The 19,067-nt window shown below is 39.4% G+C and overlaps 1 protein-coding gene across 1 annotated transcript in view; it reads right to left on the bottom strand.

Moving 5' to 3' along the window:
- Positions 1-17,693, bottom strand: part of LOC148022150 (nucleolar protein) — a 106,740-nt gene extending 89,047 nt beyond the window's left edge. Inside the window, exons 1-2 of the mRNA XM_087697790.1 lie at positions 17,447-17,693; positions 17,113-17,280 (exon numbers count right to left, since the gene is read on the bottom strand). Of these exons, the coding sequence (XP_087553916.1) occupies positions 17,113-17,280; positions 17,447-17,587 (309 nt within the window). The 5' untranslated portion in view covers positions 17,588-17,693. The remainder of the gene's footprint in view (positions 1-17,112; positions 17,281-17,446) is intronic.
- Between the last annotated feature and the right edge of the window lie 1,374 nt (positions 17,694-19,067).

Raw genomic sequence — 19,067 nt, forward strand, 5'->3', positions numbered from 1 at the left:
AGTCTCTCCCCAGAACTGCTGCAGGAAATTAGCTGTGGACAACATGCATCTAACTCTCTCACAAAGTGTGCAATTATATCTTTCAAACACGCCATTTGATGCAGCATTGTGAGGGGCTGTCAACTCCATCTTAATGTCATGCATCTCACAAAACCTTTTAAACTCATTAGAAACATACTCGCCCCCATTACCCATTCTTATAGCTTTTAATTGAAGCCCTTTTTGTGTGGTAACAAAGGCATGAAACCTTTTAAAAGCATCCAACACTTCCTTTTTGCTCTTTAGCACATATATCCATGACTTTTTACTAAAATCATCAATAAAAGTAACAAAGTACCGAACACCCCCATGTAAATTAACAAGCATAGTGCACACATCAAAGTGTCGTAAGTCAAGAGCATTGGACTTCTTAACGACACCAGAGTAATAAGGAGACTTCACATGTTTTTCATACATACAATCATCATAAAAATCGAAACCAGAGCCTTTTACGTCAAATCTCCCTAAAGAGGAGAGAATCAGAAGGCCTTCCTAGCTCATATAGCCAAGTCTTTTATGCAATAGTTCCATCTACGAATGAACTTCAACCACAGCCAAAATCTTACTAGGTAATGCTTTACAATGCAAATAATATAAAGTCCCCTTTTTATTACCTTCCAAGATCCACCACCAAAGGTAATAAAATATCCTATTGCATCAAGTTGCCCAAGTGACAATGGACTTCTCTTTTTGCCAGGTACATATCTGACATCCTGCAAAATCAACACTTGGCCATTTTCAAGGGCCACGCAAATGGTGCCTACACCCTCTATTGCACATGCATAATTGTTGCCCAAGTAAACCTTGCCTAGGCAACTTGCAGTGTATTCAAAAAATGACTCCAAAGAGAGAGTAACATGAAAAGAGGCACCGCTATCCACTATCCATGATTGGAACAACCCATTATGAGCTGAAAGTAAGGCATCAATCACCTCCTTTTGGTGATGTGCATATCACTTACTGCTTCCATAACATCTATATCATTACATGAGGCTGCAACAAATATCTCTTCAATGTCAGAGAGCTCTTCAATAACTATACTAGATGCAACATTTGCCTTTGCAACTTCTTTTGAGCGAGAGATGTCATCACCTTTCTTGTCATTCTTCTTTTTTTTTCCTTGTTGATTCTTTCTTTCTTGCTCTTTCTTATAGTGCCAACAATTGGACCTATTATGTCCTCACGTCCACATTGATAGCAAGTAACATCCTGCCATTTGCCCTTGCTTTTACTCCTGCTTTTGCCTTTATTTCTTGCATTATTTTCAGCAAAAGCCTCACTAACCAATCTGACCCAATTGCATTGATATATCCTCCCGAGGAGCATAAAACATGCAAATTTTGCAGAATTTTACAAAAACCCCGAATATCTCTAGTCCAAAAGTGCACCAATGTCAGTAAATTCAGCTGAGTTGAGCAAAATTCCACTGATACATGAAAAGTTTCAAATTTTCCAAGGCCAATGTGCACAATTTCTGCAATTTTCGAGTCCAATGTCACTATTATGTATGATCAGTATCAAATATGGGAAACCCCCCAAATTTTCCAGTATAAATATATACAAATCTGGCATCTTGCTTATGCATGTGAATCCCCATTAATGAGAAAGGAATAATTTGCAAGAAATAAAACTTTAAAAAATGGCAAAAATAGGGCAGTTGAAGTGTGGTGCCCATTGACCTACCTCATGCGACCTATCGTTCCATATCAGGCCAGCATTATCACCGGCCGACATGCCCTGTTTACACTAGACTGTTGCCTGACATCACAACTGCCCGACTTGTCGTCTGTTGTCGCAGTTGTTCTCCATGTTCACCTACCCCATCAAAGCTGGTCTCCTTGCTCACCTATTAAGTCACGATAACTCCTGACTCCCTACGCCTGACCAGTTTGGCCAAAACAATAGTTGGCCTCCTCTCAATGACTAAAAAAAAGGTGAATGGCTTCTTCGCGCGCTCAGAATTGACTTACACTCTTGGGAAGCGCACACACTCTTGCCAAGAACTCTAATACCAATTTGTTGAGACGAGTGCGCAATGGAGTGAGACAAAAATGAAGCAAAAGCAGTGTTGAGAGTAAAGTGAGAGAATTCCAAGATGAGTGTACTAGTTGAGTTATGGTATACAAAGAAGAAAATGTATTTATATGTTACGGTACAAATAAGGATGTGTTCACACCCATAAGTTTATACACACTGAGATTAAAGGGACCTTACACCCAACATCAACATTGTCTCCATGGCTTTGCTTTAGCTCATCCCATTCTTGTCGCACATCGACTTCAAAGGATAAAGGCAAAAACTTCTTATTGAATATCTTCATAAACTCTTTCCAAGACTTCAGTTCCTTTCTCTCTAGAACAACTTTGAGCCACCAATTCAAAGCAGCATGCCTTTAGATGCATTTTAATCATCCTAATCTTTGAATTTTCTACATAATCTTCACCACCAAAAACGGCCTCAAATTGTCTAGTAAAAAACACTGGTTTTTAAGAATCTCTCTTACCATAGAAGACGTCAAACTTGATGCTCCTCTCCCAACTTGAAATCTCTTTTGCATCATTTTCCTTTGCTAAAAGCATCTTTAGAGATTCAGCTACCATGGAAATGGTTGGTCCTTTGACTTTCTCTCCTTACTCTTCGCCATGGAGGGATTCTTAAGACCAAAGGAAGCAGCTTGTGTATGATGAGACTTTGAAGTCACCGATTGGTTGAATCCTCCAATCATAAGTAATATGTTACCTTTCATAAACCTAGTTGCATCAATAACATTAATACTTTCATGCCATGGTAGATCTTCACAATTGAAATACCATCTATCTCAAGAGCCCTCTCGGTAAGGAAATCTTCAAAGACCTTTGCTTTGGCCCATGCTTTAGCTCTTCTTTCCATCAAAGCTTAAATTTCTAAATCAACTTTGAACTCCTTGTATCTTTGTATCTTCTTATAATCAAAAAAACATACAAATATTGAGAGTCTTTCAATTGTTTACCCAAATTCTCCTCTTCGCCTATCAACATGGTGAGAAAGTTAGGCCCAAATAACTTGTCACCCCAAAAAAGTTCTTACTAAGAAGAAATCCTTGCTCTAATACCAATGTAAGCGTTGGAAAGAATGTGAGAGTAACAATACTTTGAACTTAACCAACTCAATCACTTATCACCATGAAAATTAAAAGATAGAGATAGAGAGAAAGAGAAGAGTTAACACCACAGTGAGAGGAAAAGCAACCCCTCTCCCTTTACAGGAATTTATTGAAACAAAACCACGAGCATCAAGTGCTTGAACCATATACAAAAGAACTGATGTGCTGCAATTCTGAAAATTAGGGTTTTGAAACCCTAATTTATGTAAACTCCAAGCAACAAGCTAATTTTCTTTTTTTATGCTTAAATTAGATCAAGCTAAGTAGAAAGTGCTTCTTGGATGAGAGATAGATAGGAGAGTACAAAGCATGTAGCTAAAATTTCAACACGAGAGCTTATTCCAAATAAAGAGAGAGACCTCCAATATATAGATATCTAGGTAGCAATTCATATACAAAAGGTTGATTATATCCCTCCCTCTGGAATGCAAAATTATCAATACGGATCTAAGTGCTGGTAGCAATTCATATACAAAAGGTTGATTATATCCCTCCCTCTGGAATGCAAGATTATCAATAAGAATCAAGTATAAAAGCATCCGAGGTATCTAAGTGCTCCACATGGGCTCATGGCCACCGTGTCACAAATGTTTGAATGGTTTTTGCAAAAACTCAACAATAAGATCGAAAAACATAGCAATATTTTTCTCGATCTTTCAATGAAGACTAATAGCACTCATTCTCTATGACTTAGATCGTAATGTTCAATTCCATACTATTTTAATTTTCTAAGAACTAATGGAAAAGGTCAGAGGTTGAATTTATTTTTTCTACTAGTTTTTTCAAGAAAGAAAGGTAATGCAAAGTTTTTACAAGAAAGAAAGATAATGCAACTATTTCTTGGGAGCAAATTACTACCCTAATGCATAAAGAAGCATTGGACTTGGAATCTCTCTCTGCCAAATTAGCTAGGCTATCATCACCAACAACAGATCAAGATGTCTAAATCAACAGTTGAGGGACTAACTCGAGTGAGCCACTAGGATACTCTACTCAACAAGCCTACTAGATTGTAGATAACTCAATCTCAGCCTATGCAAGTGCTAATGCTTGGAAATCACTTACTAACAAGCTAAGTTGGAAGGTGTCAGAACACAATAGAGCAATGGAAGCAAAGAGACACTATTGATAGAAACTCCAACGAACACTAAGAACAAAAAAGAATAGCAAGAACAAAAGAACTCAAAACAAAATAGACTTAGAACATGGAATCTATATATCAAGCCTCAAGAGTAATATAATAGCAAGGGCTAAAAGTGAAGCCAACAAATTGGAGTAGACTCCCTCTCTCTCCACCAAGAAGTAGGCATGCAATAGAATCAATATCCAATGGTTGATTGACAATGGAGGGGAAGAAGCCTATAAAAAGACTATAATAAATACATAAAGATGACTAGTCAACCAGCAATTGTAGATTTAGGAAATACAATCACCTAGCTTAAAATGGCACTTTCACAAAATGTAATGCATACTGGTGGTGGGACTTGGCACACACAATAAACACTCTAGTACCTAAGACATGTACTTTGCCAATGCCAACAAAATGATGATTAGAGTGGTGGGAGTGTGTCGGAGTCATCACCTGGATAGGCAGGCGCCACGTAGTAGGCAGTCGGCCAAGTGCCACATGGCAACAGCTAGTCGGACTGCAACAATCAGCTACATTAATTGCAACCACCCTGTATTTTTTTAGGCATTATTTTCAGCCTATTTATAGGCTTTGTCTACAATAGTCTTGGTCAGTTGTGTTTCAGAGATCTCAGGCTACAGACCGTGGAGACTTACCTCGGGGCTGACAAAGACCGAGATCTTCGAGGTGGAGACATACGCAAATACTTTCCCTGCACCTGTGTATAATTCTGCATCCTTATACAGCATTCTTCACTGCAGATTTTTTGTGTTTCACTGTTCTTTCTCTCTCTCTTCTCTCTCTATTCACTCTTTCACTAGGTCATTCACTTCTGCATTGCTTCACTCTGACATGGTATCAGAGCATTGAAGGACTAACCTAGGGTAGACCCATCTAAAGAGGAGATTTCAGTGCAACACAAGGCTACATTTTCAGCATTCAAGTGCAAGCAGGTGGGCCGCACATCAAAACAAGGCTGAGGCAAGCGTGGGCATGCGAGAAAGAGAAGATTTGCTTAAGCTTCTGCTGTTTTTTGCCGTTAGAGAAGGAAGAAGGCTGCGTTTTGGGCCTTCAATTGCATATTTTACCTTTTCATCGCCTCCAACGGGTGAAGAAGCGGAACGAGAGAACCATAGCCCTAGCAGGCTGTATTTTCGCAGGCAAAGGGGGCTGCTCTTTGTGTTTTGTGCAAGCATTGTAGGTGAAGATGTCTTCTCAAGCCGAGAGAGTTTCAGGCGATCATGGACCACCGAAAGGTGCCCGCCCTACTAGCTCTTCCTTCATATCAAAACAATGGTGAGAACTACAACATCTGGCGGGTCATGATGCTTGTCATATTGGAGTCCTATGATTTGCCAGAGCTTGTTACAAAGGCTATCAATCATCCTTCTTCGCATGACGATTTCCGACTCTCTTCCAATGAGAAGGTGGAGTTGGCAAAGGCTCATGCATTTTGGGATAAACTCAATGCTCACATTCGCTCGTTTTTATTTCTCTCATGTACTATAGTTGTTCTCTCCCATATAGAGCATTTGACGGTGGCTAGGAAGATATGGTTGGAGTTGGATCAAATGTATAATCGGATGACCATCGTGAAGCAAGTCTCTTTGGAAGTGCAAATGCAAACTATGAGTTACAAGAAGTCATCATCCATGCAGGAGCATATCAACAAGCTAAGGCAGCTTTAGACGCAGGTTCAAAACACAAGGAAGGCGATAACTTGTGAAGACATGGCGATAACTCTCCTTTCACAATTACCGCCTCGCTTCAATGGTTTTTATTCCACCTTGATTGCTTCAAAGCAATCTGAGACTCTTTGATGGGAAGAGTTGGTTCCTATCGTCCTCGACCAAGAGGAGCAACTGAAAGGAACCAATGCTTTGAAATCTGAGGCTATGGTTGGTCAATCCTCTCAGAAGAAGAGGAAGGACCAAAAGAAGAAGGAGGACAAATCTAAGAAAAACAGAAACAAGGAGTCTACTTGTCACATTTGTGGCAAAACAAGTCACTGAAAGAAGGACTGCCCCCACAAGGAGAAGAAAGAGAAATCTTCAAAGGATTCCGAAGCAGTGGCTGCTCCCTAATCAGTTGCTTTCCTCCATTTGGAAGTAGTTGAGGATTTGACCCTGACAGCTTCTGATGCTGCATCAACAGCCCCATTCACTCGAGAGTGGATTGTTGAGAGTGGTGCCTCTCGGCACATGACTCCTCCTTCCACAGGTATTACTCATTTGCGGCGTCTCATGGTTAGATTCTCATTGGTGATAGTTTGTCTATTCCTATTCAAGGACGGGGCAACATGCATCTTATTCCAGATGGGCATGGTGGTGCCCATGCATCGGAGGTACTTTAGGTGCTGACTTTGAGGTATCATCTTCTCTCAATGCACAAGATTTGTGCCCTCAAACTTTTGGTTGAATTTGATATGGATTCTTTTCGAATTATTGATCAATGATCGAGATAGGTTCTTTCTTCATGTTACGAGGAGAAGGGAGTCTACAAGTTGTCGTCTTCTTCTGCCTTACTTCTCTTCTTCTTACCTCTCAAACTCAATCCGAGCTTTGGCACGCTCAGTTTGGCCACCTCAATTATGATTACCTTCGAAAGGCGTCTAAGAACCAATTTGTTCGACGTTTGTTGGATATTGTGGTGAGTAAGCAACCTTGTGTATCTTGCATCCATGGGAAGCAAACTCACAATGTTGTTCCTAGCAAGGCTTCGAGGTGGTCTTCAACACCCATGGAGCTTGTTTCTACCGATCTTTGTGGACCAATGAGAGGACGGAATCCCTTCAAGGGAGCTTGTATTTCATGCTCATTGTCGATGATCACAGCCGGATGACATGGGCCTATTTCTTAATGCAAAAGTCAGAAACTTTCTCCAACTTTAAAGATTGGTTGCTCTTTGATGAGAACCGATCGGTGAGAAAGCTGAAGACCTTACTATCGAATAAGGGCGGAGAATTTGTTTCTAATGAGTTTGCTCGTTTTTGTGCAGATCATGGTATCACTAGGAGTTTGCCAATACAAACACCCCTCATGAGAATGACATCTTGGAGCGAAAGAATCGCAATGTGATCAAGATGGCCCATACCATGATGGAGTATCGTCAGACACCTCAGTGTCTATGGGCTAAGGCTGTGGCTACTGCAGTTCACATGCTTAATCGTTCCCCTACTTTCATTATTGTTGGTATGACTCCCTATGAGACGTACTTTGGGTCAAAGCCAAATGTTTCTTATTTCACGGTTTTTGGGCGTGATACCTAGTTCACATCCCGAAGACACAAAGTTGATCCTTTCAACGCCTTGGACTTCTCCTTAACCAAAGATCAAAAATGCCTCTAGAACATACGTGACCATGGATTCCCCGCCTTTGGCCAAACCTCATGTGAGCTCAAGACTAGGAGCCAAGCCCGCGCTCTATCAAATAAACAGTCCATCATGAACGTGGATGTCAGTCCTAGCTTCATGATTTGAACCTGCCAGACTTCAATCGATGCGTCAAGGATGTCCCTCTTTGGATCCTATGCATCTATATAAATGTATAGATGAGATACGGTTGCCCCATCTCACCACCCTCTCACTCTCTCTCTAGCATTGAAGAGTCGTAAGAAATGCCGTCATCACCACCACTAGAAAGCAGCTGAGAAAGGGGCCATTAAGCCCTTCCTACGATCCATAGAAGATGATCCTTTCCACGCCTTGGACTTCTCCTTGACCAGAGAATCGAAGTCTGAGTTTAAGGCAAATGAGGACTCGTCGAAGCAATCCACAGCTTGCATTATCTTCTCCTTCTTATTCTTTTTATAAGTCGCTAACTCTTTGCATTCCTTTGGTAAATGACCTTTCTTCCCACAGTGGTAACACTGGGTCTTCGACTTCTTCTTCGAACCTCTCTCTAAAGTTGCAAGAGCCTCACTAGAACCTAATGAAAGCCTCTCCTATACCACAATGATGCCTCGTGCTCAAGCAACATGGAGATCATATATGTAAAGCTGATAGGAGTCGATGATGCCTGCGACCTCAAAGCATTCGCCACTCCATCAAGAACCGGAGGGAGTTTGGAGAGAACAAGTTCAATAATATGAGCCTATGGAAGAGCAAACTATATTTGCCGAAGCTGGTCTTGGATTTGGGTCACATAAAGTAGAAAAGACTAGATAATATCTTTGGCCTCAAACGAAATTTATTAAAGTTGTCCATAAATAGTAACTGCCCTCATGGTGGAAGGTGCCGTATACAACAGGTGCAACTTCATCCATACTTCAAAAGATGTCTTGCAAGAGGTAACTACCGATAGGAATTCTTTGGAAATACATCGAAGCAAGGCCGAGTAAGCACATGCATCGTCTGAATCCTATATAAGCACTGCTTCCTCATGGTTGTCTTCATCAAAATCAATTAAAACAAGAGAAGGCCGTTAAGGACGCTCAATATCTCCACAAACCACGTACCATAACCGCTTCTATATAAACCAAGCCTTCATCACAACACTCCATGTAAGATAATCAGATCCATGTAACTTATTATCAATGGATGTGCACAAAGGAGCCATCTGTAGAGGATTTAGAAGAGAAGTATAGAAAAGAAGGTATTTGGAGAGGAAACACAGCCAAACCAAAAGCACAAACTGCAAACAATGAGAATTCACATGCAATATTCACCAAAAGCTAACCGAAATAAGAAAAAAGCTACTGCAAAAAGTCAAAAAATCAACCAAAAACTAACTAAGACAACAAAAACGGCCTGATAATGCAATCGCCCTAACAAGAAGAGATGCAAAAACACCAAAACAGAGGTTGAAACTTCCATGCGAGCAAGAGAGGCTGACTGAGGTTATACGAATGCTAATGTCAACAAGAGAGGCTGACTCTATTTGTAGTTAGGCAAAGAGCCTTCTTATTACTTGGAGAATTTTACAAGGTTCAAGTAGGCCTAAAATAATATTAAACATAACCATAAAAATAATGTCTTTTAAAGTATTTTAAATATGCTATGCATAGAAAACACCGTTCTTCTCCATCACATTCCAAAAAGGCAAATATCATTCTAGATTTGATTCCAACATTTCATAGGTTTTGTTCAATCACTTTATAGCCAACATGATTCATAAAGTCGAGAGAACAACTCTATCTTCCTTTTTTTCATATCTCGCGTTTTAACTTCTTTATTCTCGCTATGGTGCCTATGACCATCCTTATAATTTTAAATAAGTTAAAGCAAATCAAGCCTATGTTAACTCATTTCACTTACATTGACTCTATTTGTAGCTAGGCTCAGTTGACGTGAAGAGGTAGGTGAGGATATGCCCACAATGCTAGGCTAAGCATTTCGCCAATTCTAGATCATCTCACATTATTGTCATCAAATTTATTGGTTGAAGGCACACTGATGGATTTTATTATTTTTATAGAATTGCATACTATTTACCAAATATTCATATGAAATATATTGGCATTGATTGGCATTCTACTTTGATACATGAAAGTTCAATGCATTAGATGTATTCAACAAGCTCGATTAGGAAGACTTGTTCTATTTTTGGGCAAAAGCAAATCTAATCAATTAAATACATGCATTGAGGAGAGTCATATCGATGCATGAGAGGGGGGATGTACCAATGTCATGTCATGCACTCTTTGATTTCATGCTTTGAGATTTCTTCCCTATTTTCTGCATTGAAGTGCCAAGCTATGGTGAGAAGATTTAACATTAGTACTAGGAGCTTTCTTTTGATTGATACAATGGTTTGTTTTTTTACCATGACTTCCTCACATGAATGAGAGGTATCGTCAACACCATCGGCATCAAAGATCATTCATTTGTCTTATACTTAACACTATAACCCACTGGTTTGTGGTTCCAATTTCTTCTCCCTCATCAAATTAGAGTGTGTACTCCCTTCCCAAAGCAAAAATCCCTCTCCTTCTCCTCCTCCATCAATCACTGGGAATCTATTCTAACAATGCAAGGCTATAACATCCCCATTTTTTCTTCATTATTAGTATTTTTGAAAATGGTTGTTTCTCTTCTTACTACTTATTACCAAGAAAGAATTGGGGGTTATTGTGGGGGGGGGGGGGGGGGGGGACCCTTCATACCATAGATTTATAAGGCTTACCTTAAGCTATTTTATAATTGATTTATTGATCTCACCTTCATGGTAGGTTGGGAATGGGACAAGCCTCATTAGTTGACATATAAGCCATATGACATTCATCTTTTTTCTTTTTCTTTTTCTTTGTTGAGGGGGGGCGGGCATAGTAAATCTATTTACTTTAGACCCAAGGCATAAATTAGAGTTGTCGCAGGGTTGTTGCAGTCTTTAGGACAAGTGGATGCTTCCTTAAATGCCAATAAGGCTTTCCATCAATGCTACCGTTTTTGGGAGTGTTGTGGCAAAGGTACACACTAGGATCAAGTCTATGTTAATTTGGATCGTTGCATAATCGAAAAGCAATGAGGATTTTATAGTTATTTCTATGTATGCTACTATTGCTCAGAGGCATTTGCTAGAGGGATGATGGCCTTAATTAATTATCCTTTATGTGTCAAGGCACATTCTTGTGAGCATGATGACATTGGATGATTCTTCCTTGAGCAAGAAGATAATGGAGAAAACAATTCTTTCCAATCATGAAACTCACTTCTACATATGTGGGTGATTTCCACTAGTGCGTGAGCTAACATTCACATGTGTAAAGAGTTATCATTAGCACCCTTTTTCTTAATCGGGTTCCCTTGGAGTATCCCTTTACTATTTATATTTTGTGACACAACTAATGATTAATAATTTATTTTTAGTTATCACAAGAAAATTATTCCTTTGCACTATGAGATTTCTAGAGTACAAAAACAAAAGAAATCTCAGGTCAAAGCATCCATATAATTTACATAGGCTCTATCCAAATGAGTTTAAATTTAACCATGAAGCAATAGAAAAAAATGACAATATACATGTGGCTCTCTTTGCAGGATGTTGAATAAGTTGAGTTTTTAGAAAATCATTGTTCTTCACTATGGGAGATTCTTGGAGTACAAAAGCAAAGGAAAGCTTAGTATGCATATGATTTGCATAGATTTTGTCCAAATGATAACATTTAACTTATTTTGGATCATCTTACAATTATTACTATTTATTCACATCATTTTTCTTTGAAGGCATGCTAATGGATTTATTTATTTTTACAGTGTAACATACTATTTTTTATTCTTATATAAGAGGCATATTGGTATTAGTATTGGACTATTATGTAGTCTTAAAGATTGATCATTTATCCAATACACGGATGTTTAAAACATTAGTTTAATTAAACAAGATTGAATAGCAAAAACCTTGTTTTATTTTTCCAAAAATAGCTCTTTTTTAGCAACATCAAATCTAATAGCTAAATATATGCACTGGCAAGTGCTAAGCTATGGTGAGAGGATTTAACATGATAATTATCCAAATGCAAACATATACATCTATAGACTTATACAACATTTGGGACTCCCTTGTAGAAATTCATTGCCCCTTACTTTAAGTAAAGAGAAATCCTCTTTGCTTGATTGTAAGGAGCTTTCATGGTTTAACATATATTGGTTATGATTTTAAATTCACATGACAAATGATTAGATGGGTGATGTATTGAGAAAAGTAGGTTAGATAAGAACCTATATGTCTTGAAGCCTTTTTCTACTTTTATAAGGATCTCGATCAAAGTTTGGAAACATATTCTTCTACCTTGATTTCACATATGCTAGTCACCATTCGAGAGTTGCATTGCCTTGGCATGGAATGCTGTATTCCATGCCCAAATGAAGCACATAGAGATGCAATACCACTTCATCAGGGAGAAGCTTCTGAATGAGACCATCGATGTGGAATATTGTAAGATCGAAGATAATCTTGCAAATTTGTTTACAAAGGCACTTCCCTCAGCTCTACTTCACCGACATTCCAAATCCCTCCACCTTATGCCTTGTCCAGTATCTGAGAGGGGGTGTTAGAGTCATCACCTGGACAAGCAGGAGCCATGTGGCAAGCAGTTGGTCAAGTGCCACATGACAACAATTAGTCGAACTGCAATAATCGGCTACCTTATTTGCAACCGACTTGTATTTTTTTAGGCATTATTTTCAACCTATTTATAGGCTTTGTCTCCAGTAGTCTTGGTCAGTTGTCTCACCGAATTCAGGTTGTAGACCATGGAGACTGTGCTCAGGGCTAACACAGACCGAGATCTTCGAGGTGGAGACAGACGCAGATATTCCCTTTGCACCCGTGTATAATTATGCATCCTTATACATCATTCTTCACTATAGATTTTGTGTTTTATTGTCTCTTTCTCTCCTCTCTTTGATCACTCTACCTCGGTCCTCGAGGCTAACAGAGACCGAAATCTTGGAGGTGGAGACAGACGTAGATATTCTCTTTGCACTCGTGTATAATTCTGCATCCTTATACATCATTCTTCACTATAGATTTTCTGTGTTTCACTATCTCTTTCTCTCTCTCTTCTCTCTCTCTTCACTCTTTCTCAATCATTTGCTTCCGCATTGCTTCACTCTGAATCAATGAAGCTTACTTGCTTTAAAATATCTGGCTACAATCTATCAAAAGTGAAGTAGCAATGGACACACAAATATATGCTGTAAAACTACTGAAACACAAAATAAAAGAGAAAGGGAAAGAAAGAACACTGAAGAACACAATACAAATGACAACTCAAATGTATGCTCAGAAAATGGAATCACCATATCCAACACCAGACAGTCGCATACAACAGTGAGTCACTAGCTACATAGGCATTGCATTGGCTCCTCTTCCTAGCAGAAGATCCACAAGTGATGAATGGCTGACTAGTAGAGGAGAAAGAGCTTGAATAAATAGGACAAAAATATGTCCTCAAAATGATCAGATCGATCAACATTTAATACTAGTCGACTAGCAATAAATGCCCAATATGACCATAAAATGACACAAACAAAAATACTTAAATATCCCAAATAATGTGCCCAGCCTCTGCATGCACAAATTCACACATGAACTGATATATCTGCTAACACCCTCTCAGATCATGGGTGATCTAATACAATACAAGGGTACAATAAGAATGAATCATAAACCATACAACATAGAACGACCAAGTAGAACCATGGATACCCAAGCAATGGGTGATCAAGCCACCACCAAGGCGCCTCGAAAAAAACCTGATATCAATGTCGATCGTACCAACTCTTGAAAATAGAGATCATAGCATATATTTGTGTCCGTCCCAATGTCTCTTAGTAGCATACATGACCATCCGATAAAAAACACCTCTAGAACATATGTGACCATGGATTCCCCGCCTTTGGCCAAACCGCAAAAGTATCTCCTCATGTGAGCTCCAGACTAGGAGCCAAGCCCGCTCTATCAAATAAACAGTCCATCATGAACCTGGATGTTAATTCTAACTTCATGATTTGAACCAGTCAAGGACGTCCCTCTTTGGATCCTGTGCATCTGTATAAATGTATAGATGAGACATGGTTGCCCTATCTCACCACCCTCTCTCTCTCTCTCTCTGGCATTGAAGAGTCATAAGAAATGCTGTCGTCACCACCACTAGAAAGCACCCGAGGAAGGGGCCATCAAGCCCTTCCTATGATCCATAGAAGTTGATCATTTCAACGCCTTGGACTTCTCCTTAACCAAAGATCAAAAATGCCTCTAGAACATATATGACCATGGATTCCCCGCCTTTGGCTAAACCGCAAAAGTATCCCCTCATGTGAGCTCAAGACTAGGAGCCAAGCCCGCTCTCTATCAAATAAATAGTCCATCATGAACCTAGATGTCAGTCCTAACTTCATGATTTAAACCTGCCAGACTTCAATCGATGCATCAAGGATGTCCCTCTTTGGATCCTATGCATCTATATAAATGTATAGATGAGATACGGTTGCCCCATCTCACCACCCTCTCACTCTCTCCCTAGCATTGAAGAGTCCTAAGAAATGCCGTCATCACCACCACTAGAAAGCAGCTGAGAAAGGGGCTATTAAGCCCTTCCTACGATCCATAGAAGATGATCATTTCCACACCTTGGACTTCTCCTTGACCAGAGAATCGAAGTCTGAGTTTGAGGCAGATGAGGACTCGTCGAAGCAATCCACAGCTTGCATTATCTTCTCCTTCTTATTCTTTTTATAAGTCGCTAACTCTTTGCATTCCTTTGGTAAATGACCTTTCTTCCCACAGTGGTAACACTAGGTCTTCGACTTCTTCTTCGAATCTCTCTCTAAAGTTGCAAGAGCCTCACTAGAACCTGATGAAAGCCTCCCCTATACCACAATGATGCCTCATGCTCAAGCAACATGAAGATCTTATATGTAAAGCTGATAGGAGTTGATGATGCCTGCGACCTCAAAGCATTCGCCACTCCATCAAGAACCGGAGGGAGTTTGGAGAGAACAAGTTCAATAATATGAGCCTATGGAAGAGCAAACTACATTTGCCGAAGCTGGTCTTGGATTTGGGTCACACAAAGTAGAAAAGACTAGAGAATATCTTTGGCCTCAAACGAAATTTGTTGGAGTTGTCCATAAAGAGTAATTGCCCTCATGGTGGAAAGTGCCGCATACAATAGCTGCAACTTCATCCATACTTCAAAAGATGTCTTGCAAGAGGTAACTACCGATAGAAATTCTTTGGAAATACATCGAAGCAAGGCCGAGTAAGCACATGCATCGTCTGAATCCTATATAAGCATTGCTTTCTCATGGTTGTCTTCATCAAAATCAATTAAAACAAGAGAAGGCCGTTAAGGACGCTCAATATCTCCACAAACCACGTACCATAACCGCTTCTATATAAACCAAGCCTTCATCACAATACTCCATGTAAGATAATCATATCCATGTAACTTATCATCAATGGATGTGCACAAAGGAACCATCTGTAGAGGATTTAGAAGAGAAGTATAGAAAAGAAGGTATTTGGAGAGGAAACACAGCCAAACCAAAAGCACAAACTGCAAACAATAAGAGTTCACATGCAATATTCACCAAAATCTAACCAAAATAATAAAAAAGCTACTACAAAAAGCCAAAAAATCAGCCAAAAACTAACTAAAACAACAAAAACCGCCTGATAATGCAATCGCCCTAACAGGAAGAGATGCAAAAACACCAAAACAGAGGTTGAAACTTCCATGCGAGCAAGAGAGGCTGACTCAGGTTATACGAATGCTAATGTCAGCAAAAATGCAAGTAAAACAAGTCGCCTGGTTGGAGCAGCAATCGTCTGATCAACAATAGTTAAAACAACCATAAAATCAACAAAGAAAATACAGCAAGAGCATAGAACCTAAAATATGATACCATGTCAAAAGTGACACAACAATGAAAGAGTAAATATATGCTATAATAAGTTACTAAAACACAAGATAAAAGAGAAAGGGAAAGAAAGAACACAATATAGATGACAACTCAGATGTATGCTCAAAAAATGAAATCCATATATCCAACACGACACAATCACATACAACAGTGAGTCTCTGACTGCGTGAGCACCAGCACTAGCTCCTCTTCCCAACAGAAGATCCACAAGCAATGATAAGTGACTGACTAGTAGAGGAGGAAAAGCCTCAATAAATAGGACAAAAATATATCCTCAAAATGATCAGGTCGACCAACATATAATGTGTCCAGCCTCTACATGCACAAACTCACACATAAGCTGGCATATTAGCTAACATAATCCAAAGCTTATTAAGAAGACTTGGGTATGATGATTGTTGGTAAAAAGTTATCTTTGACGCTTGACAATAAGGGTAGCAATATAGGGAGTGATGCGTGGGATAAAGCTACAATATCTCTAAAGGACATGGAGTCATTGAGCCAAGCGTACAACCTAACTAATACAAAAAGTGAATAGTTGCAAATTATATTCTCCAAAAAAAAGGAGCTTTGGCCAAATGCTATTCATTGAGGGGCCATCTAGATTTAGAGAGCTAGACTAACTTCAAAGAAGAAAAAACTTTGACTAATGGAATAACACGTGGTTATTGAAAGCCCAAAAGGCTTGGGGTACATTGGATCCTACAGATTTTGTTAGGACTTGTTAGAGAAAGCTTCGAGAACCTACAAAGGCTACCCCATCCTTCAAACTCAACCTAGTGTTGAGGAGGGTGGCTACATACAAGCTCCCAAATAAGGACAAGACAAGATTCTTAGGCTTTTCTCCTTGAGCAATTTACATAAATTGCAATTTCTATAAACGTTAAGAAGAGACTGATAAGCATATCATGTGGGATTGTTATGAAGCAAGAGGTTAATGGAAGAGCATGAGAAAGGCAATCAAGAAAGTGGGTCTTCATCAAAACATAATTTGGAAGCATGCTTTGTTGGGAGATATAGGCAACCTAAATGGGGATTCATTCATAGTATTGTTGTGTTTAAAGTCCCACTCTTTGGGTCAAAATGGAACTAAAGGAATTGGCTGCCTAATGGCAAAAGAGATTTTGGGATGTGTATCAAAGCGATTATAAGCCCCAGGCTTATGAATGATGAAATGGCCTTTTTGATTTACTAGGGAGAAAATCCAACTTATACGAGTTGGTTAAGAAATTGCTATTAAAGCTGACTCCGTTATAAGATCCTATACATGATATAAATATCATATTTTTTTCATTTAAAAATATTTACAATGTGGATAGGAAAATACTTTTCTACACTAAGTTGAGTCCCCCGCGAAAAAAAAGGTGGTGAATCATCTTTCATTATGAGAGATTAAGTAAAAGTCACAAGGTCATAATAAGAGAGATCACTTACCTTCGGAATGTGCACAGCTATATCAATACGTTGCTCACGTTTGACCATTGTACGCAAGCCAAAGCTACCAATAACTTCTATTGAATCTGGGCATTTGAATTTTAACTTGCTTTTATCTTGAGGCACTCCTAATTCTTTGACATAAGACGGAGCCACGGAGGCATCAACCTGCAGATCTCCCAACACGAAACAGACGCCTTTGATAACCTCATTTCCATGAATAGTATGGATAGATACACAAACATATGCAAGTATATAAGCACCTCTCTCTCTCTCTCTCTCTCTCTCTCTCTCTCTCTCTCTCTCTCGGAAAGAGGGCATGGGGTAGACATACCTCGTGTGGAGGTATTTCCTGCATGCTGGAGCGGAGTACAGACAGCATTTTCTCTACCGCTGCATCGGGTGGGTAGTCGACGCGGACCTCCTTAAGGAGCTCTTGGACATTGAGGTCCACCAGCGCAGGGTTGTCCTCCATAGCTCGGTAGCCGAAGTGACAACAACACAGCGTCTGAAAGCTAGCACGGTTAAACGAAGGGTTTATTGAAAACCCGCCCAGTGTATAAAGTTATCGAGGGTTTATGAGGAGCTCAACTATTGCTTTTTTTTTCAACCCTTACGGACTTTAATAGATGTTATTTGCTTTGGCTAATAGAGGTTAGCTTTTAATCATCTACAAGGAATTTACACACCTTTATTACATATTTTAAATCTTGATGGAAATTAGATTGCATAGTGCTCTATGACAACCCAACAAATGTTATCAACGTGAGAGACATGGGAGGTGTATGCTAGCTTGCCAACATCGCCTCTCCCTTGGCATGTTTGCCCCTAGGTGTGCATGTCATCCTCCCTTCCTGTTGATCTAAATACCTTCAAGAGGAGGTCCTTGCACCATATCAACACATGCATCCTCGATATCCTCCGTGTTAGGAGCACAAATCCCTAGGACTCAAATTCCATTAGTGACCTTAGTTTCTTACTTTCATATATGGATATAGTAGTTTGAGATCAGCCTATGTAATTGTGTCTTTAAATGTCATAGGAAAGAATACCTATAGGCCAAGCGTTGATTCTGTCATGCATGCGTGAGTATTCCTAATGTTAGTCATGTGGATTTTAATATACATGAATGGACACTCCCATGCTTTTATGGACGTTGTTGGTTGTTTTCAAAGTTTGAGTCATGTTCTTCAAGTGTATGAATCTTTATTTTTGCATTATGAGATCATAAAAGCTTTTCTGCTATGGATGCTGAAGTGTGTGAAGAGAATATGTATATGCTTATGTTCTTATTCTATGTATTCTCTACTTTGTTGTTGAGCATGCCTTAAACACTCCCTTAAGAGATGGTTCGTGGTCACAATCTAAAGTAACACTTCATAGCCATCCTAGAGACAAAGGAGGAGGTGGTTGAGATGCATGAGCCTAAATGTGTGCATAACAACCCTAGTCTCCCCAAAATCTAGTTGAGAGCATTACCGTGACAACTACGGAGCCAAGCAAGGCCACCATTGTTGAACTTGAGGAAAAAATAAGCAAATGGATTAAATCTTAACTAGGGCATTAATAGGCCTCTCCATGGAACCAAACCCCCTGCTGCTGAATATCTAAATGCTTGGATAAAAACAACTTGGAAGCTTTGGATTGCAAGTCTCAATGTCTTAATATCTCCTAAATAACTATTTATTTTTTATCCTTAAAGAAATGGCTCTAACTATGCTTTGCCATGGTTAGTGGATGCTTAAAACCCCCCACACGATTCAAGTGGTCCATGGACTTTGACTTAACAAGCCCTAAAGCCTCTAGGATGCATATCTAAGTTGATTTTCCTAATCTTCCAATATTTATATACCTCTACTCAAAATTGCTGGCCTCCCCACTTAGCAAGGTGTTATCACAAAAGATAATTAGCCTAAAAGGGTAGCCCTAGATTCTAGTTGAATTGGATCTTTGCA

The sequence above is a fragment of the Lygodium microphyllum genome, chromosome 17 (assembly GCF_053477565.2).
Source record: "Lygodium microphyllum isolate KBCC chromosome 17, Lygodium_microphyllum_v1.1.10, whole genome shotgun sequence".
Classification (NCBI taxonomy): Eukaryota; Viridiplantae; Streptophyta; class Polypodiopsida; order Schizaeales; family Lygodiaceae; genus Lygodium; species Lygodium microphyllum.